Below are 26843 nucleotides of genomic sequence, written 5' to 3' on the forward strand. Positions count from 1 at the left end.
CAAATGAATGCATACAGGATGCCTAAAATTTATTTTTACACATAAATGCCCAAGTTCTTCTGAGAAGTTGTCTTTATGCTATATGTGTAGTTCTTTTAATGAATGTATAAACATATATTTTTGTCAAAGTACCGAGATCTTCACTAAATAGATGCACTATTTTTGGTATGTCTATGTCCTGGCTCATTTATATTTCTGGACAAATAAAACTGCAGAGAGTTCTATTTTTTTGTATATATTTACTTATTGTGATTTTGTTCTGCACCCTATATCCTCCACTCCCTACACCTAAATCAGCTCATTATAGTGGTAATGATGCAAGGAGACTATGGACACCACAGAGTAAATTTTTTTTTGTCACGTTGGTAGGAAGTGGTTTGACAAGAAAATAGGTCTCTGGTTGGCAGTGACTAGATGAGAAACCGAGGGTGGATTCGCTCAGATCTCTCAATCTAGCACTGCCTTCCAAGTTGGTTTTAATTGATTTTGAAAATCTTGAAATTATGCATTATCGATTGGCCTGGAGAGAGGACAGGATATGGGTATCAGGTAGAACCCAGGTTTGTGTTACAAAAACCATAGGTCTGCACCCATATCCTCTTTTTCCCCTTAACAATACACTGGTATGTATTTGGTATGGTGCCTCACTGCTATTTTGGTATATAGGGTGTAGGAGTTACATCACTCCTAAACATCACATGTTTATGCAGCCCTAACCACAGCCTCCATGAAAATCAGCACACTTACAGTGCAGTGTGCTTAGTTTAGAAGTTCCTGCTCTGTTAATCAAACTTCAGTAACATATGAGAGGCTTCTGCAGGCTATAGCACGCAATGAACTGAGTGGGAAATTTAAAAAGTCTAATTTTTTTTGGTATTCTTTATTTTTGTTGTGCTTTATAAGGTGCACAACCTGTCATAAGACATGTCATCAACAGTTTAACAAGGGTCATAGTGTTATAACAGAACATATCAGTTAAACAGCACATTTTATAATGTAAATAATAAGACAACTTTTACAACACGGGGAGATCAGTCATCCGTCGTCAGGAGGGGTATTAAAGCCAGAGTACCTCTGGGTTATTAGAGGTAGGGGGGGCTCTAGTGAGAACTACGGCTCATCTGCTATGGCTATATCTGCTGTTTTGTTCTCAGTCTGCCGTCATAGCGAGTTATTTATAGTAAAATTAGATATTGTCAGCCTGTATCACGTAGCGTCTACCAGTTAGGGAGTACTGTTGGTTATAGTCAATGGAGTAGCTAGGTAGGTAGGGGTGGGGGTGTACAACTTGTCATAGATAGAGTAGCTTCAACTATCGGAGCCAAATCGGGTTGTGGGAACCCTGAAACAATATATAGTGTCATCTACAGCAATTAGAGAGATTTGTGTTCACATTGAGCGTATTTGGATGTTGAATGTTGAAAAGGGTAGTGCGAAAGTCCACTTCACGTTGGCGTGTTCCGGGATCGCCCTGCGGTCTCTCTGGGGACAAACGGGGTGATCCGGTCCACAGACCATGAGGGCTGTTGCGGCAAGAGGAAGGTGCTCTCGGGCAGTCCCAGTTCCCTTAATAAGCGATTTGATTCAGAGAGGTGGGTAATTGAGTGTGTCTTGCCCCCCTTTTTGACTGTAAGCTTGTGTATGCCCCATTTATATGGCACCTTGCTGTCCCGGAGGTGCTGAGTTAGTTGGCGGAGTGACTGCCGCCAGGAAATTGTGTGACGGGATATGTCCTTGTAAAACGTCAGTTGATGACCCTCGAAAGCGGTGGTGGGGGAATCTCTGGTCGCCGCCAGGATAGCGCCCCTGTCTGAGTCTTGGACAAGTTTAACCAGGATGTCTCTCGATGTCTCTGGGGGGGCTCTAGGGGCCTTAGGTAGTCTAAAGCAATGATCCATGACAACTTGTTTCGCCTGTTTTGGGGGAAGCCGTGTGGAAAGGAGTCTTCTGATAAAGTGAGGCAGTTCTCCAGTAGTTATGGTCTCTGGGACCCCCCTGATCCTCACATTTCTTGCCTTCATTTTGTCTTCCATGTTAGCTAAGCGGTTGAGCATGTCCACATTGCTCTTTTTCAGTGAGCTAAGGGCAGTGTCTGTGGCTGATTGTGCCACTTTTGTCGTGCCCATATCATCCTCTATTCTGACAAGCCTGTCAGTAAGGGTGGCCACCTCTTCCCGCACCCCAGCCACATCTGCTTGAAACATGGCCCGTATTTCACATAGAAGGGCTTTAATGTCTGCCTTGGTTGAGGGGGCAGTATCTCCCCTTATTGGGAGCTGTTGTGTGGCATTATGTACCTCTGGGAAGGTGGAGAGGTCGTCGAGCAAGCTCTCTGCATCAGAGGAGTCTGGGGTGGAGATCGCTGCCGGCGCCATCTTTGTTGGTGTGGGCCTTGCAGGCTGCTGCATAAACGTGCCTATATCTCGGGTTCCTGGGCTCCTATCGGCCCGGAGTTTTTTGGACCGTTTCCCCATCAGGTGTGGAACAGGCAAGTCCTTAGTCTGGTCACCGATCTTGGGTTTTTGTGGCCGTCAGCTGCCGTTAACAAGGCAAACGCTCCGGAGCTCTCCCAATGTGTGTCCGTCTCGTTAGGCAGTTGGCTCCGCCCCTCCTTAAAAAAATCGAAATTAAACACACTGTGCAATAAGCTACAAAATGCAGATTTCTTTTTCAGTAACTGTGTAGGGAGGCTTTTTCAGTTCCAGCTAAGGGAGGCATGACCAAGACTTCATAAATAATGTGAAAAACAGACAGTCATCCACTAGAGGGGCTTCCTATTACAGTGCTATGTTCAACGTCCGATGTTTAGGATCCTCTCACTCTGTATGAATAGGCCAAATGGTCACTATAGAGATGCATTGGTATAATGCATCTCTATGAAAATATACTGATTGGCACAGTGCTCTGTCCTCTCCTTATCTCTCGCCATCCCTCCTGACTCGTGTCTCTGACTGCCTCTCTGCTATTTCTAACTGGAAGGCTGCTCACTTCCTTAAATTAACCTGTCCAAAACAGAACTTCTGGTCTTTCCTTCCTCAGGTGTTGCTACTCCCATGTCTGTTTCTCTCCAAGTCAACAGTGCTACCATAATCTCTATCTTGCAGGCTTGCTGCCTAGATGTTCTCTTCGACTGCAACCTCTCCATCACCCCTCATGTTCAGTCGATTTCCAAATCCTGCCAGTTCCATCTCAACAACATAGTGCGCATCCGCCCCTATTTAAGGTGTTGGTCCATGCCGCTATCATCTCTTGCCTTGACTGCTGCAATCCACTTCTCAGTGGTCTTGCATGTTCCCAGCGTACTCCATTACTTGCTATAATGACTGCAATGGCAAGGCTTATCGTCCTGTGTGCCCAGGCCTTCCATGCCTCCCTCTCCATCAGTCCCTTCTTTGGCTTCACATGAGATATAGGGCTCATTTTAAAATTCTGGTAGTTGCTTACAAATATCTACATAATGCTGCTCCAACCTATCTATCATCCCTAATAAGTCCCATATGTCCCGTCTAGGGCCCTACACTCCACCAATGACCTACGTCTATCCTCTGTTCGTACTCTAACCTGTGAATACTCTTCTAGGAACCTACTTCTCTACCCTTACCTTTTGTGTCACTATACACCACTACCTCTAGCATGTAAACTCACTCGGGCAGCGCCTTCAACCCGCTCTCTCCTTGTGCACCCAACTCATCTTGTTACATATACATGTCTGTTAGTCCATCTATTGTTTTGAAATTTGTTGGCGCTTTTAAATAATAATAATAATAATAATAATAATAATAATAATAATGTGCAATGCCCACGTGCCCCATGCTTCTCTTTACAGAAGCATTGAGTTGACTGAGATCATCAGTAATGGGGTTGAGTCCTGGTTCTCTCTTTTCTTTCATAAAACCATGTTATTGATTTAGCAAATTATATCACAAATGTGCCAGTTTAGCCAAAGCATATCTAGGGCACCAACTGCAAATGAGAGGTTGAGACACTGTTTGGTCTTTCCTCCTCTCTCTATGGGTTTTCTATGCTGAATGCCATGTGCCATGTACAGAGTTTATAACTATGATTTGCAGGGAGCCAAGATGGAGGCATCCACCTGCAGGATAGAGAAATCCAGATATTTTTTTTTTTAACATTTAATTTTATTGTTCAAATCTCACTAATACATATTTATTAAATTTAGGGATAAATAAATATAAAATCCAAACTCCTAGGAACTGACAGTTACCCTTTAAACACATGTATGGTCACCAGAACAACTACAGAATAATGTAGTGGTTCTGGTGTGCATAGTATTTTGGTTGTAGACATTGTAATGTAAGCACTGATTAAATGCATCTCTACAAGGAGATGCTGATTCGTGCAGTGCAGTGTTTAACAGGGCATGCGCAATAGCCTCCCAATGCTTTCCTATAGGGCAAGTTGCAACGAGACTTCTTAAATGCAAGGGGGGTCGGTCACCTAAACAGTGGTTCTAAAACTATAAGTGTCTATAGTGGACATTTAAACTCTAGTCTAACTCATATGGGTAGGAGAGCAAACAGTTGTACAAACAGGAGCAAACATTTGTGGTCTGATAATAATTTGAATAATCCTATGGTCACATAATAGCCCCAACACGTTAGCTCCTAATCCAATGTGTCCACCAAAATGAACCGGATCACTCTGATTACATCCTATTAATAAATAATATTGGTTTTATTTTGTAATTCACACTGATCTGATGCTATGCTTGGTTCGAGCTGAGCTATAGGTAGTGGTTGAGCACCGCTGTATACTGAAGTCAAAGTGAATTAGAAGTGAATTAAAATTTTGAGGTCAAAATAGCCAAAATGGAAAAAATAGATAGTTAACTATGCTTTCATTTCAGATACCATGGCCTTAAATTTTAAATTCACCTTGCATTCAAACTTTAGTGAATTACTCTCTAGGTGATGTTTTCATCTTGACATTTAAATAGTTAATTGCTAATACGCCGATCAAACACAGTATAACCCAATTATTTAGTAGCCGAAAGGGACTGCTTTGTGGTTTATTTTTTGTTTCTTTTACATTTCACCCTATATAGTCAGGACCAATTGTGTAACATATTTAGGACCTTAAAATATACTCGTATAAAAATTTCATTTGTATGGAGTTTAGCTTCAGATGGAGGAAGAGCACAATTTATAAAACAATCTAAACAGAGGTGGATGTCAGGCTGCCAAACTATTTCTGTCATGTACATTTGCCTGTTTGGCAGCCGCTACAGAGACAGATGTATTGGACGCTTGCAGCTGTCTTCCATGCTGTCATGTGAAGGAGCCTGTGGCTGTCTTTGATGAGTTAATCTGATGTGTTTTGCTCTGATGGATCAACATATTTGTTAATAGCACACTTTTTATTAATTTTTTTAAATAAATGTTTAAAATGAAACATGTAGGTTTAAAAAGGTATATTTTCTATATCACTTTTGCCGAGAAACATAGAAACATAGAATGTAACGACAGAAAAGAACCGTTTGGCCCATCTAGTCTGCCCAATTTTTTAAAATACTTTCATTAGTCCCTGCCCTTATCTTATAGCTAGGATAACCTTATGCCTATCTCACGCATGCTTAAACTCCTTCACTGTGTTAACCTCTACCACTTCAGCTGGAAGCCTATTCCATGCATCCACTACCCTCTCAGTAAAGTAATACTTCCTGATATTATTTTTAAACCATTTCCCCTCTAATTTAATGTCCTCTTGCTGTGGTAGTTTTTCTTCTTTTAAATATAGTCTCCTCCTGTGTTGAGCCTTTATGAATTTAAAGTCCCTTTGTTTCTATCAAATCCCCCCTGTTTTGTTTTTCCTCCAAGCTATACATGTTAAGTTCCTTTAACCTTTCCATGTATATTTTATCCTGCAATCCATGAACCAGTTTAGTAGCCCTTCTTTGAACTCTCTCCAAAGTATCAATATCCTTCTGGAGATACGGTCTCCAGTACTGCGTACAATACTCCAAGTGAGGTCTCACCAGTGTTCTGCTAACATTGCTGTTATCTATCGTCCCCCTCGTTCCCCACTTCTCTTCCTTGACCACTTTGCTGCCTGGCTTCCTTACTTCCTCTCCTCTAACATTCCATCTGTAATTCTCGGAGACTTCAACATTCCCATTAACCCACCCTTGACCCCAGCAGCCTCAAAACTACTTTTTATTACCTCCATCTTGGGCTATCACAGTGGGCTAATTCCTCCACCCATGTAGCCAGCAATACTCCAGATCTTATATTCACTCATGAACTGGACGCTGCGGCCCCTCTCCAAATATGCACCTCAAGGAGAACACGCCCCCAACCATGGCACACTAAATCAACACGCTACCTGCAAAGATGTTCCCGTTCTGCTGAATGCTGCTGGAGGAAGTATCACACCGAGTCAGACTTTCTACACTACAAATTCATATTGCGTTCATACAGCACAGCCCTTGCCCTTGCCAAACAGTCATACTTTTCTTCTCGTATTCGCTCATGCTCTCACAGTCCCAGGCATCTCTTTGATATTTTTAACTCTCTTCTTTGCCCTGCTGCAGCCACCCCCCAAACTAACCTTACAGCCGATAGTTTTGCATGCTACTTTACTGACAAGATTGAACAGCTAAGGAAAGAATCCTCACCACCTTGCCCCTCACTTTCTCAACCTCACCTGGATCATGCCTCTCCAACCCTCCCGACCTTCTCCCAGGCTACTGAACAAGAGGTGGGTGCGCTTATCCTCTCGCCCCACCACTTGCCTGCTTGATCCTGTCCCGTCTCACCTTATCAGATCTCTCTCCTCTTGTCTTGTGCACTCCTTAAGACACATCTTCAACTGCTCTCTTTCTTCTGGCACTTTTCCTGCTGTCCTTAAACATGCTACTGTAGTGCCCATCTTAAAAAAAACATGTCTCCCCTTCTAAATATCATCCTATATCCTTGCTACCTTTTTCCTCAAAGCTTCTTGAAAGACTAGTCTTCACCCGTCTGGCCTACTTCCTCAACTCCAACTCTCTCCTTGACTCTCTTCAGTCTGGCTTTCGCCCCCTCCACTCTACTGAGACTGCCCTTATCAAAGTCACTAACGACATTATCACAGCTAAATCCCAAGGTCACTACTTCATACTAATTCTTCTTGACCTCTCTGCTGCTTTTGACACTGTTGATCATGTTCTCCTTCTCCAAACTCTTCAATCACTCGATCTCTGTGACTCTGTCCTCTTGTGGTTTTCCTCCTATCTCTCCCAATGCTCATTCAGTGTCTCTTTTTCTAATGATACCGCCACCATTCGTCCTGTCTCAGTTGGAGTCCCCCAAGGCTCTGTCCTTGGTCCCCTTCTATTTTCTCTTTACACTGCCTCTCTTGGAAAACGTATTACCTCTTTTGGATTCCAATACCACCTGTACGCTGATGACACCCAGATATATCTCTCATCCCCGGACCTCTCCCCTGATGTCCTGCAATGTGTTACCTCTTGCCTTTCTTCTATATCTGATTGGATGTCTTCCCAATTTCTGAAACTGAATCTTTCGAAAACAGAACTTCTTGTCTTTCCTCCTCCTAATATTAATCCTCCTCTCTCACTCTCCCTTCAGATTGGTGGTACCCATATCAGCCCATCCTTGAAAGCACGTTGTCTTGGTGTTACGTTTGATTCTGGCATCACCTTTGAGCCTCTCATCCGTTCTGTTGTCAAATCATGCCAATTCCAACTCAAAAACATCACCCACATCCGCCCCTTTCTTACACAAGATGCTACTAAAGAGCTTGTCCATGCTCTAGTAATCTCTTACATGGACTATTGTCACTCTCTCCTAATTGGTCTTTCCAATAGCCGTATTGCCCCGCTACTGTCTGCAATGAATGCTACCGCCAGACTGATTTTCCTCTCTAGTCGGTCCTCTCACACCTCACCCCTCTGTCAGTCCTTACATTGGCTTCCTGTATACGATATGTGTCAATTCAAAGTGCTAACCCATACCTATAAAGCACTGAATAAACTTAGCCCCTCTTATATCTCCTCACAGATCCATAGGTATGCCCCTTCTCGGTCTCTCCGCTCTGCCCGTGACCTTCTTCTGTCCGCTGCTCGTACCTGTACGGCCAACCCGCTCTTGCAGGACTTCTCGCGGGCGGCTCCCTTCCTATGAAATAGCCTGCCTACCGCCATCAGACTCTCCCCTAGAATTCAATCGTTTAAGAAGTGCCTTAATATCCATTTCTTTAGGAAAGCCTATGGCCTCCCAAACTAACCTCTACCTCACATATCTGTCTCTTGCTCTCTCCTAAAGGGCAGCACTCTACTCTCGTCTCCAGCTCTGCTTCACTCCTACCTAATTTGATTTCTATTTCCTGTCCTAATGTGTTTTATACCCCACCTCCTATAGACTGTAAGCTCGTTTGAGCAGGGCCCTCTTCAACCTATCGTTTCTGTAAGTTTTCTTGTAATTGTCTTATTTATAGTTAAATCCCCCGTCTAATAATATTGTAAAACGCTACGGAATCTGTTGGCACTATATAAATGGCAATAATAATAATAATTATTATTCTGTACAATGGCATGAGCACTTCTCTCTTTCTACTGCTAATACCTCTCCCTATACAACCAAGCATTCTGCTAGCATTTCCTGCTGCTCTATTACATTGTCTGCCTACCTTTAAGTAATCTGAAATAATGGCTCCTAAATCCCTTTCCTCAGCTGTTAAGATTAGTACTGTATCAAATATTGAATGGTGGTCTATTTGGGATTCAAACCCAGGATTCTAAGTTCTAAGGCTCAGACATTAGCAGGGATCTACCTTCAACCAATACACCCCCAACGTTTCGGCAAAATGCTCCCTTGATAAAGGCATTTTGCCGAAACGTTGGGGGTGTATTGGTTGACTCTTGTCCTTCTTCTCACAAGGTCTGGTATGTTTTCTTTATTTTTTTGTTATTTATCATTATTTTGGGGTTATTGAATTTGGCATCTCATATAGCTGTCTTGTATACTTATATATAACGTTTTATGCATTATGCAGTTTGCTTGAATGCAAACTTAAGAACTGATAGATATTGCATTGTATTCTTTACTGGACATTTATTGTCCTTTTTATGCATTGATACTGTTTATGAGAGCCTATTATTTTGACCCATGTAATAAACATTTTTTTCTATTTACTTTTGTGGTTGTGCTCCTTGTTTAAGTTATTAATGTAACTCTTTTGGCCTGTTTGGAATACGGCCTTATACGAGTGAGCACCCTAGTTAAGTTGTTACTTTCTGTTCTTTATTAACTTATTTAGTGTGCCTACCTGTTCTAATTGTGACTATAAAATGGAATCATGACATGTCACACATGTCATGTGTCCTTAAGGGGTTAATATGTTTATCATAGAGACACATTGTTGGCACATGAAAATAGTTATTAATAATGATTCCAAATTATATGAAAGACATAAAACGCTCACATTCTGCTTAAATACATTCCAAAATTGTAATTCTCTGATGCAGGTTTAAAAACAGTGTGTGTTTCTGAAGTCTGCTTTGCACAAGACAACTATCAGAGCAGGAGATAAAACCTTGTAACATAAACATACTCTCATAAGATTTGAAAATGAAACCTTTTTTCATTAAGTGTGTAGGAAAGCTAAGTGAGTTTTAGCCAGGGGAGGTGTGGCTAAGGCTGCATAAACAAAGTGATTTAACTCCAAAAAGGCAGAATTGAACAGTGAGACAACAGAGCGTGATCTATGTTCCATAACCACTTCAATAAGCTGAAGTTGTATTGCCGCTTAAAGTGTCCCTTTCATAAACAGTACAACATATTTTAATCAACAATGAATGTTGAATTTCTAAATTTGTACACTCAAATTCAAAGACAGACATAATATTTACTTTTAGAAAATGGTAGGGTGAAGCTTAGCGCCTAAAACTATTATAAACAATTTTGGAACGTTTTATTGCCCTAATTTGGGTATTCCTGGACGATATGGTTCGGATGATCAAGAAGCAGAAGTCTGACAAACCCAGGCCAGTAATAATTATAGAAGTTCTCCAGCAGGTACATGGCGTGTCTGTGTCCAAGATGGGCCCTTATCTAGATGGAGACTGTGACTCCTCCGAAGAGTTGTCCCTTGGTATGGAGAATGCTAAACCACCTGTTCATGTACCTTCACAGCCAATCCCACAGCTCAGATCCCATGCCAGTGACGATGACAGCCTTGAAGGAACTGTTAGCAGACCTCCAGGGTAATATCCAGGCTGATGTGGCTTCACTCCTCAAGGATCTCACTGACCTTATTATCCGATTAGGTTCTTTGGAGTCTCGTTGGATGGCCAAGCCCAGAAGATTGTTTCACTTGAAAATCCAGTTCAAGAACTACAGCAGCAACAAAAAATATTCAAGCAATGACGATTATGGGCATTTTGGAGAACATACCAGACTTTTCTGTGGCAACTGATGGGGGCCTTACCAAGACAGGCCAAGATTATCATATTTGATGGTGTCTTCCAAGTACCTAAACAATTGAGGGCCTGCACATGCAGTGCCTAGTGACCTGGTGGTGCACTTCCAAAGCAGCAGAGATAAGGCCCTTAATGGGACTTTTTCCTATGCTTTTGAGATTAATAAATGTACCTTTTATGCAGACCTTTCGATTACCACATTGTTGTGGCAGAGGTCACTCCAACCATTCACCACATTTCTAAGGGAACGCGGTATGCACCATAGCATGCACCTGTCCCAGACTCTTCTCTTCATACAGGGTGATTCCTCCTTCCCATTTCAAGAGCTGCTCTCCTGGAGACCCTTGGCTTCCTGCGGGACTCTCTGCAACAGACTGGGCCACAATGGCCAACAGATGGGATCCAGCGAATATTACCCCAGTTACACTTCAGCATTCCTTTTCGGGCACTTATGATGCAGCCACTACCTGAGGCTTCATATAACCTAACTGACTAAGAATACTTACCATGTTTTGGCTGTAGATAGTTGATAATTTGTTTGCTTTATTTTTGCATACTTAATATTTTTGTTTTAATGAACCCGCTCTCAGCCGGGTTGGTTTAATGGCTATCAGAGCAGGAGATAACTCCCTCCCCCCACCTCAAACCGCACTCATTCTTGGATATAATGGCATTACGAGGTCTTGAGGTGTAATAATTATGTCAAGGGCTTACAAGCCTTCATGATGTGAAGGAGGCCTATGATTACGCTATTTGATTATTAACCAAGTCCTTACCATTCCCATTATGATGGCTATCGCTCACATGACACTTTAAGAGTTCTTTTCATTAATAAAGTCCCATTTCTTGTGCCAGTGAGAGCCTTTTATTACTACTTTATAATGCCAGCAACTGGCATGTCTATGCTAATAACTGCTTTACCTTTATTTATAAATAAAACCCTCAGTTCACCGGAATCCTTGCTACTGTTTATTATGTCTCTTTGTCTGTTTAAATTTTACTGTTTTTTTAAATTTACTGTTCCACTCATATGTCAGTACCTGTACAGAGAAATGTTTTTGCATACCAGTGACTTGAGTATAAATAGAGAATTAGAAATAAAACATCAAAAACATGAAAAAATATATATAAAGTCCTCTGCATAATCCAAACCATAAAATGAGATCAAACCCTTGCTTCCATGTGAGAAAATGTAGATATAAGTTGCATTATCATAATATAAATACATTTATTATCTCTCATTATAAATAGAAGCTCATGAGCTCACATTTATGCTACCAACCTGTGTTATCTTTGCTCCTGAACCACGTCTACACCAGCCTGTGCTTTAACGTCCCCTGGCCTAGGTCACTCCATACTATTTACCTTCAACTCTCATAAATAAACGTGTGACTTTGTGTTTTTGCCACACTATTTCTGTTGAGAATGCAGAAAAGGCCTCCATGTGACTAAATCAAAAGGGTAATATTTAATTCAAGTTTTCATCTTCTTCCTTTGCAATCTACACTATTTTTCCAGGCTCATCATTTTCTGGATATCCTTGGATCTCCACCAGTCTATCCATTCTTTCTTACTTGGTTTTTGCTGAGATCTGCCAAACATCCAGGGACTCTGTCCCACTTTCAGTAGGGATTTCCTAAAATGCATTTTCAGGTTGGTGGGAATGAATGCAGTTACAGTTTGCATATACACAGGAGGAGACATTCTGAGCAGCAGATTTAAAAAAATCTCTTCATGGTTCTGCTAGCAATGGCCTTTCTACTGACTTAGGTAAGGGTAATGGCCATATGGAGGCAGAGAGCCACTGACTAGAAAGTGAATTTGTTATATTTAGTACTATTAAAATAAATATTTGTTATAGTGTTGTTAAAATTATGTTAAATATATTTGTATTTGCTTTAATGTTCTTTTATCAATACTCATTATTAAAATGGAATCCAAAGTGGTGCTAACTTAGTCTTTGCAAATGGTTATTTCTTTTGCAAGTTTTAATAAGCCACCTCCATGTTGAAAGTGTCTCCTGGAACAGCTGTAACATATAAGCTGTTTTCTTAGAATCTAAGTAGTTTTCATAGAAGTCTTTCGCATTGAATCACAGTGATGTAAAAATCTGTCAAACAGAATCATGTAAAACTACACCAGCCGCACATTAGCCAGTATGACACCTATCACAATATCTTTTAGATTCTGAGATGTAAAGTGCATTACGTTGAATGACGAAAGGAATACATCTTTACATCTGTAGACATCGGTGCCATTATTGCAAGTTATAACCTTCTAGTCCTACAGAAATCAAGCTATGAACAAGGAATGGTTAAATGACAACATAGAGGAATGGTAAAAAGCAAAAACTGTGATATTTTGTGATCAAGAAAGGATAAATGGAAAAAATATATATATATTTAAAAAAAAAAAAAAAAGGTTTGTGAGAGAGGGATAGAAAAAGAATCCGATTTGGTTCGGAAGAGACACGTTTATGGTAACTACTACTACAAGTCGATAGGGCTTGATGGGATACACCCAAATTTATAAAAAAAGAACTTGGTGGTGTATTATCAAAACCATTTACGGATTTATTTAACCAATAATTGTTAACAGGAGTAATCCCAGAAGATTGGAAATTAGCGAATGTTGTGCCTATTTACAGGAAAGGTAGTAGGGTGGAGTAAGGCAACTATAGGCCAGTAAGCCTTACTTCAGTAGTGGGGAAAGTAATGGAAACCATAAGAAAGGATAGGATTGTTGAACATCTAAAATCATATGGATTTCAAGATCAGAGACAACATGGGTTCACTTCAGGGAGATCATGCCAAACTAATCTTATTGATTTTTTTTATTGAGTAACTAAAATAATATATCAGGGTGGTGCAGTAGACATTGCTTACCTAGATTTGAGTAAGGCTTTTGACACTGTTCCACATAGAAGGCTCATCAATAAACTACAAAGTTTGGATTTCAATATTGTTGAATGGCTAAATGGCAAGAAAAAGAGGGTTGTAGTAAATGGAGTATATTTGAAGCAAGTTCTATTTACCAGTGGGGTACCTCAGTGATCTGTACTTGGACCCATTCTCTTTAATATTTTTATTAGTGATATTGCAGACAGTCTTGATAGTAAGGTATGTCTTTTTAATGATGATACTGAAATTTGCAACAGGGTTGATGTTCCAGGTGGGATAAGCCAAATGGCAAATTATTTAGGTAAATAAAAAAATTGGTCAGAGCTGTGGCATCGGAGCTCTGTGGAGGGTAGTCTGCAGCCCACCAGGAACAACAAGAAGTAGAGTTCCACAGGTATCACAATGTAGGGTGAAGGAGATCAAAAAGGACAAAAAAAGATAAGTTTCGGCCTATTTATTTATTTATTTAGTATTGCCATTTATATAGCGCCAACACATTCTGTAGCACTTTACAATATTATGAAAGGGGGGATTTAACTATGAATAGGACAATTACAAGAAAACTTACAGGAAAGATAGGTTAAAGAGGACCCTGCTCAAAAGATTTTACAGTCTATAGGAGGAGGGGTATAAAACACATTAGGACAGGAAATAGGAATCAAATAAGGTGGGAGTGAAGCAGAGCTGGAGGAGAGAGTAGAGTGCTGCCCTTTAGGAGAAAGCAAGAGACACGTATGTAAGGTAGAGGTTACTCTGGTAGGCCATAAGCTTTCCTAAAGAGTTGGGTTTTAAAGCACTTCTTAAATGATTAAAGACTAGGGGAGAGTCTAATGGTGGGAGGCAGGCTATTCCATAGGAAAGGAACAGCCCGAGAGAAGTCCTGCAAGCGTGAGTTGACCGCACGGGTGCCAGCAGCGGACAGAAGGTCACGGGCAGAGCAGAGAGACCACGAAGGAGCACAGCTATGAATCAATGAAGAGGTATAGGAGGGGCTAGAATTGTTTAGGGCTTTATAGGTATGGGTTAGTACTTTGAATTGACTTCTAGAGGATACATGAAGCCAATGTAAGGAGGGGTGAGGTATGAGAGGTCCGACTAGAGAGGAAAACCAGTCTGGCGGCAGCATTCATTACAGACTGCAGCAGGGCAATACGGTTTTTGAGAAGACCAATTAGGAGAGGGTTACGATAATCCATGCAAGAAATTACCATAGCATGGACAAGCTGCTTAGTAGCATCTTGCATAAGAAAGGAGCGGATGCAGGCTATGTTTTTAATATGGAATCTTCAAGATTTGGCAACATATTGGATGTGAGGCTGAAAGGTGAGACCAGAATCAATTATGATGCCAAGACAGGAGGTAAGATGCTTGCAAGAACGAAAGAGGAGGATCAGTATTAGGAGGAGGAAAGACAAGGAGCTCAGTTTTAGAGAGATTGAGTTTCACAAAAGCGGGAGGACATCCAGTCAGAGATGGAAGAAAGACAAGCAGTGACACGTTGCATGACAGCAGGGGAAAGGTCCGTGGAGGAGAAACATATCTGGGTGTCATCAGCGAACAAGTGGTAATGGAATCCAAATTAGATAATAAGTTTGCCAAGAGAGGCAGTATAAAGAAAAATAGAAGGGGGGTAAGGATAGAGCCTTGGGGGACTCCAACTGAGACAGGACGAGGGTAGGAGATCATTAGAAAAGGAGATACTGAATGAGCGTTGGGAGAGATAGGAGGAAAACTACAAGAGGACAGAGTCACAGAGATCGAGTGATTGAAGAGTTTGGAGAAGGAGAACATGATCAATGGTGTCAAAAGCAGCAGAGAGGTCAAGAAGAATTAGTATGATGTAGTGACCTTTGGATTTAGCTGTGATAATGTCGTTAGTGACTTTGATAAGGGCAGTCTCAGTAGAGTGGAGGGGGCGAAAGCCGGACTGAAGAGAGTCAAGGAGAGAGTTGGAGTTGAGGAAGTAGGCCAGACGGGTGAAGACTAGTCTTTCAAGAAGCTTTGAGCAAAAAGGGAACAAGGATATGGGACCATAGATGTAGGGGGAGGATTGGTCAAGAGATTTTTTTTTCAGCATAGGTACTACAGTGGCATGTTTAAGGTCAGCAGGGACAACACCAGAAGAGATCGCAGTTGAAGATTTGTGTTAATGAAGGCACAAGATAAGGGGAGAGAGATCTGATAACGTTAGATGGGACAGGATCAAGTGGGCAAGTAGTGGGGAGAAAGTCTGAAGGGTACGAAAGGCATGACCTACGTGTGGTTGAGAAACAGAACGGCACGGTAGGGAGAAGTCTTTCCTTAGATGTTCAATCTTGTCTCTAAAGTAGCATGTCTCTAAAGTAGCATGCAAAGCTATCGACTGTAAGGTTAGTTTGGGGGGTGGCCACAGCAGGGCGAAGAAGAGAGGTAAAGGTATCAAAGAGACACCTGGGATTGTGGGAGCATGAACTAATGAGAGAGGAAAAGTATGACTGTATCATACATGACTATGGCCTCTAGGCTGAAATTTATATTTTTTTGTCCTTTCGCCCTACATTGTGATGCCTGGGGAACTCTACCTCTTGACATTTAATGTGGATAAGTTCAAGATAATGCATCTTGGGCATAAAACCCCAAGGGCATAGTATCAAATATTTGATACCCTACTAATCTTAACACCTGAGAAAAGGGATTTTGGAGTAATTATTTCAGATGGCTTAAAGGTAGGCAGACAATGTACTAGAGCAGCAGAAAATGCTAGCAGAATTCTTGGTTGTATAGGGAGACGCATTAGCAGTAGAAAGAGAGAAGTGCCCATTGTACAGAACCCTGGTGAGACCTCACTTGGAGTATTGTACACAGTACTGGAGACTGTATCTTCAGAAGGATATTGATACTTTGAAAAGCGTTCAGAGGAGGGCTACTAAACTGCTTCATTGATTGGCAGGATAAAACCTACCAGGAAAGGTTAAAGGATCTTAACATGTATAGCTTGGAGGAAAGATGAGACAGGAGGGATTTGATAGAAACATTTAAATTCATAAAGGAAATCAACACAGTAAAGGAGGAAACTATATTTAAAAGAAGAAAAACTACCACAATGAGAGGATATATTTTTAAATTAGATGGGCAAAGATTTAAAAATAATTTCAGGAAGTATTACATTACAGAAAGGGTAGTGGACACATGGAATAGCCTTCTAGCTGAAGTGGTAGAGGTTAACACAGTGAGGGAGTTTAAGCATGCATGAGATAGGAATAAGGCTATCCTAAGCTTAAGATAAGGCCAAGGACCAATTAAAGTGTTTAGAAAATCAGGCAGAATAGATGGTCTGAATGGTTCTTAACTGCCGTCACATTCTATGTTTCTATGTTACCAAGAAAGATGATGAGGATGCTTGGTGGTGATACAATCAGTTGTGGGGTTTGTAACATTAAAAAGGGATAAGTAAAATAGGGATGTGAAAGGGAAATTTCATTTGGGTTTCATACAGTAATAAAAGGAGGAAAATAAAAATGTTAGTAGAAAATTTTATTTTTCACCTACAGTTTCCATAAAGTAATGAGATGGATATGAAATGCACTGGTGAAATGCACTGTGTGGTATTATATACTGATCAACCACAACTTAATTACCACTGGCAGGTGAAGTGGATAACATGATTATATTGTTACAATGGCTCCTGTAAAGGGGTAGGATATATTAGGCAGCAAGTGAACAGTCAGTTCTTGAAGCAGAAAAAATGGGCAAGTGTGACTTTTAGGGACTTTGACAGGGGCCAAATAGTGATGGTTAGATGACTGGGTCAGAGCATCTCGAAAATGCCAAGTCTTGTCAGGTGTTCCCGTATGCAGTGGTTAGTACCAGCCAAAAGTGGTGCAAGGAAGGACAACCAGTGTGATGGTCGTGAAGGCCCAAAGCTCGTTGATGCACATGGAAATAGAAGGCTAGCCTGTCAGATCCAATCACACAGAAGAGCTACTGTAGCTCAAATTGCTGAAAATCTTAAAGCTGGTCATAATAGAAAGGTGTCAGAACACACAGTGCTTCACAGTTTGCCACATATGGGGTTGCAAAATTGAATACCATTCAGGGTGCTCATGATGACCCCTGTCCAGCACCGAAAGCGCCGTCTATGGGAACGTGAGCATCAAAATAGGAGCAATGGAATAACGATGCCTGGTCTTACGAATCACGTTTTTGTTTTTTTTTGATCAAGTGGATGGCCGGGTGCCTGTGCATTGTTTACCTAGGGAAGAGATGGCAGAAGGATTCACTATAAGAAAAAGGCATGCCGATGGAGGCAGTGTTTTGCTCTGGGTAATGTTTAGGCTTTTCGTAGATGTTACTTTGACAAATACTACCTACATAGAAATTGTTGCAGATCACACACACCCCTATATGGCAAAATGTTATTTGATGGCAGTGGCCTCTTTCAGTAGAATAATTCACCCTCCCACACTTCAAAAATTGTTCAGTAATGTATTGAGGAACATGACCAAGAGTTCAGGGTGTTGTCTTGGCCTCCAAACTCCCCAGATCTCAATCCTCGAAAACTCAAGCAGTGCAATCATCATAACAAGCGGCAGTAGATCACACAAATCCTTTGCTATCCCATACATGGAAAAGACTTTATCAGTTGGCAAGTCAGTGGTGCAGTGATGACGGCCTCCTTACAGGCCTGGGGCTTATGGAATGCCTGACCTCACCAGCGTTCAACTGCTGTCACCACAGGTACCCAGCATATTCCGAGTTCGGGAACTGACTGGTCAAAGAATCCCCATGGCGCACAACCTACTGCTTAATGTCTCATATTTTATGGGCCACATTGAAAACCATTTCCCTTTTTACACTCAGTTACATTCTTACTATGTTGATTTATATTAATTTATATGCATTTTATTTCATCTACTAATGCTGGTTTCTTTCCATGTGTGTTGCAATAGCCGAGGCACTGTGTGTATGCGCACAGTTGAAGTGGAATTTCTCTAACTCACACACCGTTAACTGTTTATCACCTCCACTCATATCTTTGATCAAGCATTGTTATAGCTAGTGAGTGTGTATCTCCCCAGGGGCGTACCTAGAGAATTTGGCACCAGCGGGTGATCCTGTATATGGCACACATACCCCACCCCACCGTTAAAATGTTAAAAAAAAAAAACTTTTTTTTTTTTTAAATAGCTGCTGTGGCTTGCAGGCTGCTAAGGCTGGCTGACAGGTTGGATGCTGTGTCCGGCTGGTATCTGTTTCTCCCCTAACCCCTTTGTACTTTTATTTAGCTCAATTTCCCCTCCTGTGCTTTTATTTAGTCTCCCTCACCTTCTGTGCACTCTGAAGACTCTCCCATCCACTCTGTAGCCCCCCTCCCCACCACTCTATAGCCCCTCTCCCATCCACTCTGTAGCCCACCTCCCCTCCACTCTATAGCTCCTCTCCCCTCCACTCTATAGCTCCTCACCCCTCCACTTTAGAGCCCCCCTCCCCTATTTTGCCCTCAATTCATTAGCCCACCTTCCCTCCAATCAGCCCCCCTGCCCTCCAATATTTAGCTATTTAAGGGAGCACTGTGCAGTGCGTTTCCTTCTTGTTGGTCACAGGACATCGCGCCCCCAAGGCACCCCACTAATGAGTGGCCCCCGGGGCGGACCGCACTCAGCTTATTAAGCCACTGTAACTCCCATTACACTATTTGTACTGACGTGTTATTCATGCATACCTAACTTGACTCTTTCTTGCTTTAAAAAAAAAAAAAAAAAATGAGGCTGCTTTCCTTAGGAGTTTCTTATCAAATGCCTATTAAACATGCTGTGTTCCTTATTTTACTCATATTGAGTTCAACTACACATGTGCATTTTTGTTCTGACTTCTATCTGCTTGTCATGTATCTTAAACCTGCCTCAATAAAAAAACAAAAACGAAAATAAAAGTACTAATATATACAATTCAGGCATTCAGTCGTATCCCCTGCCGTACTCGTGATTTAACCCTTTAAGGGCTGAAGTAATTGTACACATTCTGATCAAAACAAAACCTAAAATTTCAGCTGTCTGTTCAACCATAATTTACCTCTTCTATATAAGTGTACCCACACGATTATATATCATTTATATATTTTGTTCAGGAGAAACAGGGCTTTAATTTCAAATCAATTCCGTACATATGAAACTTAATTTGATCTAAATAAAATCAAAAAAATGTTTGAGAAATTAGGAAGTGTTATATTTGTGTTCAGAAAAGTCTTCTGAGTACAACAGTACCCCAAATGTACAGATTTTATCAGGGCCAGATTAAGTGCCCAGTGGGCCTGGTGCTGACAATTATGATGGGGCCTAATTACAGAATCTTATCGACCAAAAACACTAAAACAGTCATACCTCCCAAGCGTCATGTATCTGATGGACATGGTGTTGGAGGGAAACTCAAAGGATACTCTATGCTAATCTCTTTATCTAATTTATGCTTTCATATTTCAAGTAAATCCATACCTCCTAACAGCAGTGTCCAGTGAAGCAGGAAGTCAATGGGCGGGGTAAAAGGGTGGGCCACTGACGCGAATCACGTGACCAGAAATGCCAAAAGGGGTGAACATGCCCAAAAAGGGGGCATGTCTGTCCAAAGAATTGGAAGGCCAGCCTGGCATCAGTGTCCCTATGTATCACAGTGTCAGTGTCCCCGTGTCACCCAGTCCCCTAGTCTCCCAGTGTCTCAGTGTCCTCATTTCTCCCTGTGTCCCCATGTCTCAGTGTTTCCAGTGTCACTAGGATACTAGGGGACACTGAGACACCAGGGGACACTGAGACACCAGGGGGCACTGAGACACCAGGGGGACACTGAGACACCAGGGGACACTGAGACACCAGGGGGCACTGAGACACCTGGGGACACTACTGGGAGACATGGTGGCACTTGTGGATACAGACATGGGGACATTGGGAGACATGGAGACTCTGTGAGACATGGGGCCACAGACACTAGGGACACAGAGACATGGGGACACAGACACTGGGAGACATGGGGGCACTGGGACACTAGGGACACTGGCTGGGAGGCATGGGGACACTGAGACACTTGGGGACACTGAAAAATGTGGGGATACTGGGAGACATGGGGACACTGAGACACTAGGGAAACTGGTTGGGAGAAATGGGGACACTGAGACACTAGGGACACTGGCTGGGAGACATGTGGGCACTGGGAGACTGATATTTGGGGACACTGGGAGACATGGGGACACTGAGACACTAGGGACACTGAGGGACATGGAGACACAGACACTGGGAGTCTAGGGGACACTGGGAGCAATGGGGACACTAGAGACACTGGCTGGGAGACATGGAGACACTGTGTCTCACAACATCCCCATGTTTCTCAGCGTCCCCAAGTGTCCCCTAGTGTCTCAGTGTCCCCATGTTTCCCTGCTGCCTTTCCCCCCACCCCTCACTTCCCTAAGCTGTAGTCTGTGTCTGCAGACTGGGAGCTGCTGTCTGAACTCTCTGTGCTAACTTCCTATCCCTGCCTCCCTCCACACACAGTGACCCCTACTGGCTGGTGCTGGTATTGCAGAGTAATCTCCGTTTATACTGAGAAAAATATCTGCATTTGTATTGCCGGTATTACTGCAATACCGGCACGGCTAGGCACCCACAACTACCGGCTGTGCTGGTAAAATACCAGTCAGGTGGCAAACCCAAGAGTAGTGTGTTAAAAATGTGTGTTTTTTTGTTTTTTTTTAAATGGGCCTATTCCATGGGCCTAGGCCTGGAGCTGCAGCTCCATCAGCCCCAAGGTTAATCCGGCCCTGGGTTTTATGGTGTTCTGGAAACTTACAGGGTCAATTTAGGGCTTGCCCATCTCAATTTGCCACATTGGTTTGCTCTGCCATTGTTGCCATCTAGATCATATGGCAGCTCTTGAATGAAAATTACCCCAATCATGGCATAGCATTTGCAAAAGTAGACAAGGTATTCAAAATGGGGTCCAGTCTGATTTAGTAGCCACTTAGTCACCATTTTGGCTAAAGTCTGTGTTCATATTAGTTTTTTGCATTTTTCACACAAAAGCTGCACTTTTAGTGCTGATATAATCATAATGATACATTTTACTGTTTTAAAATGCTTACATATGTGTTCATCGAAATCTCATGAGTACAACAGTAGCCCCCATGTACAGGTTTAATGGTGGTTTGGAAAGTTACAAAGTCGAATATAAGGCTTTCAAATTAAATTCTCTGGACTTTCTGCTTGGGTTGTCAGACAGGTACCTCAAGTTACAACTAATAAAATCACTTAATTATGTTAAAATGATAGATAAATATATACGTAGAATTGTGTCTGTGTATATATTTATATAATTTTAATTATATTATAATTATAATTTTAATATAATTAAAATGTATTTTTTGCCCCTCCTCTGTGGTATATATGCCTCATTCTTGGGTCCTCTACCAGAAGCCCGAGAGTCTGAGATTTCTGCACAGTATCTTAGCTGTTCCTAGAACTGCACTCTTTTGGACAGCGATCTCAGATGTTCCAGCTGGAATCTGTTGAAGCCACTCCCCCCAACTTGGGAATCACTGCCCCGAGTGCTCCTATCACAACTGGGACTACTGCTGCCTTCACTTTCCACATCCTCTCTAGCACTTCATTCTTAACCAAATACACATACTTGCAGAGGGTTGCCAACCTGAAAAAAACAAAAAAACATATATACTGTATATATATTGGTTTTTTTAATTTATATTTTTTAGACTTTTTTTATAATTAATTTCATTCTAAGAGTATTTTGAATGAAAATAAATATCAAAATACAGTAATAAGGAATTTATATATATATATATATATATATATATATATAAATTAATTAAATCCTTAATTTATTTTATAATATATTGTACATGTATAATATATGTATAATATATTAATTAAATTCTGTGATTATAATGTCATCGTGATCACATGCTGTCAGCCGAATTTGCTGAGAGTGATCCACTGGGCCTGCTCTGCCACTTTGTGGCGTTAAAGCCAACATTTTTCAGGATGACATAGCATGCCCACCATTTTTATGGGGTCTTACATGTCAATACTTAGAACTGGCATAGTCATTTAATGTTAGGGATAAAGGGACTTTGAGTTAAGGGAAGCTTCTGTTTATTGGAGACTTGGGGTTAGAATCGCCAGGTTTATGGTTAAAGGATACTTAAGGGTCAGGTGTTGTATGACTTGCAGCTAGGTAGAGCCCCCTATCCCTTATTATTATAAGTCCATCTACTGTGCCATGTGCATATTTTTTTAATGATGTGTCTTTTTGACAATAGTTTAATAGCATTGCAGTCATTATTTCCTCTCACTTTATATCAAAACTATTTTAACTCAAATTTTCAAAGTCAAATTTTCTAAAGTGAATTAAGTGTAAGAGCACCTCTTAACGACAAATATTGACCGCAAAAAGACATTATGTGATTATATACTTTTCAATTAATTCTTTTTTTTTGCTTCATAGGAAAGCTCCTACCACCCATCGGTGACCGATCCCACTCTAACTGCAGAAGCACTTGACCAGGCAATTTCAATGTTTGACACCGTTGAAGAGGTACTTAAACATTTTAATCCGGACACATGGCAAGTTGACCTGGAAAATCTCTACACAGATACATCTCAGTTTCGAGGTAGAACATTCCAAGAAAAAAAAATTAAAGGTATGAAAGTAAACACCAATTTTTACTTTTTACCATAATCTTAACTGAACAAAATTTAATTTGTTTGTGTTGTGGAATATAATACTTTAAAATAAGATTTCCATCATTTTGTAGTCAATGATGCAAAAAAAAACAATTACAGCTTAATCGTGTATGCTGGACAAGGGTAATCATTTAACAGGTGCATACAAAAAAAGTATATCAATTTTTTTAAATGTTATTTTGTCGATTGACTAATGATACGTCGCTCAATTTATTTGTGCAATTTGGTACACCACTTGTTGTTATACAATTACATGGAAAAAAATAAATGATTACAAAGTTTAATAGAGATGCTTAGATCCTTCACTAACGTGATAATTGACAATCTATAATGGCAGGGGGATAAGAAGAATGGTGGAAATAAACTATTTTTTTTTTTTATTTAACCAACACAGTAGTCACTGTAATGCAGGATTAACGTCTAAAAAGAGAAAACAAATGATGTGTTGGTATTATTGCTGTTGCACTTAATGAGAGATTTAACAACAATTGCAAAGAATGACAGGAAATGTACACATTATGAATGGTATAATAATAATAATAATAAAATGTCTCACTACGTTACTTTCAGCATTTACGTTATGAACAGAGAGATGAGTTACAATGTGACAATGCACCTTTAAAGGATACTACAATACCATAAGTGTACCCTAAAGAAGCGAAGGGGCTGAGAAGGGTATGGCAAGAAATGTCCACCCTATCGTCAGTCCCTATACCCCAGGATAGACATGTTCATAATCATGGCTTCAAAAATTGCCAGTATAGAACATAAATGAAATATGAAAATAATAAATTTTATTGGTCCCTTCTAGGGAAGATAATAAACACACAAAATGAATAATAGATGTGTATATACATGAAAAAAGTGTAGTAGAAAATATAAAATAGAAATCGTCTGTAGCATGACACACCTTGTTATCACAAAAATGAGTGACACAATCAGAGCGGGTAACTGTCAATGTGTATGTAATCGTAACAGTTACCCGATAATTATCACTAGAGTTGTAGGTGTAAAGACTGGAGCTTCTGTATAGCCGCACACTTTTAAATTACAGAGATAAAATGAACATCTGTATGGCTGAACAGGCTTTTATGGTGAGAGCGTAACGAAGACCTTGTTATTCTATCACTAAAGTGGCAAAAAAGAGGCTATCCGTACGTAACAGTCACAAAAATGAGTGACACAATCTAAGCGGATAACTGTCGATGTGTATGTGATCGTAACAATTACCCAATATACATCACTAGAGTAGCAGGTATAAAGACTGGAGCTTTTGTGTAGCCACACACTCTTAGATTACCGGGATATTATGAAAACATCTGTATGGCTGAACAAGCTTTCAGTGTATATATAGTGAGAACGTAACGATCAACTTGCTATTCTGTCACAACAGTAGCAAAAAAGTAGCTATTCGTACGCAACAGTCACAACTCGCATTGAAGGTAACAATATGCGGTCAAGGTGATTTGCTAAATTAAGAATATGGCAAATCTAACCTAAGACCCGATAGCAGTAGAAACGGAGCCGAAAACGGCACACAAGCTACTCCTGTGTCAGTAACTGTACAGGCAGATTTCTAGTCTAATCAGATTCTAGATTGAGTGGTCCCTGAAAATATCCAGAGTACTCGTCTATTTCTGATACTAGTGCTTTTCCATTTCAGATAGATTGCTGCTCTAGTCTGGTCTAATTCTGGACCAAGTGGTCTGATTTTTTACAGATAGATTACTGCTCTAATCTGAACTAGTTCTGGACCGAGTGGTCTCCCAAAGTACCCAGACTTCTAGTCTATATAGCTTCAGACTACTATTCTATGCTGATAACTACACAAGTGGTATAGTGAGTAGCGTAGTCGCTCAGACCGGAGTGGTCCCGGTATTAGCTCAACGCGCGTTTCGGCGCTGGCGTGGCGCCTTTGTCAAGAGCTTACCGGAGAGGGTGAGCCCGCCACAATTTAAACCTCCAGGCTCCGCCCATGGAAAGCCCGACGTGATCATTTGCTGAACAGGCAGCGTGAGTCGGTGGGCGGGGTATGGATGGTTGAGTGGCATGTACGGCCATCCGGCATAGGGATAGTCAGAGCAGTTAACCCTATGTTCACCAAATGTCCGGATGGATACTAAAAATAGTCCCTGAACAGGGGCATAAATAGTAAAAGTCATATTTCGAATGAGAACTCGAGCAAGTACTGCAGGGCAAAAACATAAACAAAAGCATATGGTGAAGATAAACCGTATAATATGGTAAAAAGTAAAAGTGCAAAGTGTTATTCAGGTGGATAGGTTGCCAAACAGAAAATTGAAAAGTTTGGTAAATTTGCATATTTGAAGATGCAGCTAAGATGAGATTTAGATGGGAATTTTCCCATCAGGATAGCCTCAGGGGATCGTATGTTATAGATGGGAGCTGCCCCATCAGAATGACCTCCAGGGAGTAATATGTTGTAAACCTAATCACCAAGTTGATAGAATTAACTAGTGAAACACAGTATAATGGATATATTGACCTAGAGTATAGATCATTCAACAGGGTATCCAGATACTGGTTGTATGGACCGATCCTAAGGTCGATGTGGTGAATGGACTCCCATCTCATCTTATGTATTAAATAAATGGTGCAAACGAGAATCCTTCGTTTAGACCGATAAACCGTATAATATGGTAAAAAGTAAAAGTGCAAAGTGTTATTCAGGTGGATAGGTTGCCAAACAGAAAATTGAAAAGTTTGGTAAATTTGCATATTTGAAGATGCAGCTAAGATGAGATTTAGATGGGAATTTTCCCATCAGGATAGCCTCAGGGGATCGTATGTTATAGATGGGAGCTGCCCCATCAGAATGACCTCCAGGGAGTAATATGTTGTAAACCTAATCACCAAGTTGATAGAATTAACTAGTGAAACACAGTATAATGGATATATTGACCTAGAGTATAGATCATTCAACAGGGTATCCAGATACTGGTTGTATGGACCGATCCTAAGGTCGATGTGGTGAATGGACTCCCATCTCATCTTATGTATTAAATAAATGGTGCAAACGAGAATCCTTCGTTTAGACCCTTGGGTTGTAAAGTTTTGAGCCTGTATATCCAAAAGCTCTCACAACAGCACAACAGCCATCTACGTCCAATATACCTAACCCATCCAACACTAGAGGCATCCTAAAAAAAGGGGTGAATTTTTTAGAGTTGGATCAGAGGGAGGAGCCCCCTCGCCAAATATATCAAACTCGCAACAGAGGCAGGGGGGGAAGGTTCTCAAGGAGAAGACGGTACTGAGCAATACGACCCAAGTGATCAATTTATCAGATCACATCCTTACCCCTCATGAAATGAATGTCCTTAAAAAGGGCCTTTCTTTCGTACCTACTCCAGCATACAATAAATTCACATGGATTAAGGACATACATTTGTTCGTCAGGAAACTAGCTCTCTGTAAATATCATCAGCTACAGATTGAAAGAAAAACCAAAGACCTGGGTATTTCAGAGGATGACTATAATGGCCTGATGGCTCTGGTATCCTTACTAGATGACAATGACCCCACTGTCACCAAAAGTCTCACTAACCTGAAACCAAAAAGTCGGTTCACACCACACATAGGCAGCTACAGAAATATTGAGGTTTTTTTGGAGGCAGTCAAATTCGAGATTGAAAATATAAAAAACGTTGACCTTGACTTCCATCCCAACATGAATTTGACAAAACTGGAGGGGAAAGCCCTACACTCACTCAGAGACGACAGGGAGACCATCATAAAACCGGCAGATAAGGGAGGCAA

The 26843-nt window shown here is 41.1% G+C and overlaps 1 protein-coding gene across 1 annotated transcript in view; it reads left to right on the top strand.

The window, feature by feature from the left end:
* PDGFD (platelet derived growth factor D) overlaps positions 1–26843 on the top strand; it is a 295422-nt gene that overhangs the window by 215342 nt on the left and 53237 nt on the right. Inside the window, exon 5 of the mRNA XM_063430324.1 lies at positions 22825–23020. Coding sequence (XP_063286394.1) covers positions 22825–23020 — 196 coding nt within the window. The remainder of the gene's footprint in view (positions 1–22824; positions 23021–26843) is intronic.

Source organism: Pelobates fuscus, chromosome 1 (assembly GCF_036172605.1).
Source record: "Pelobates fuscus isolate aPelFus1 chromosome 1, aPelFus1.pri, whole genome shotgun sequence".
NCBI classification, from domain to species: domain Eukaryota; kingdom Metazoa; phylum Chordata; class Amphibia; order Anura; family Pelobatidae; genus Pelobates; species Pelobates fuscus.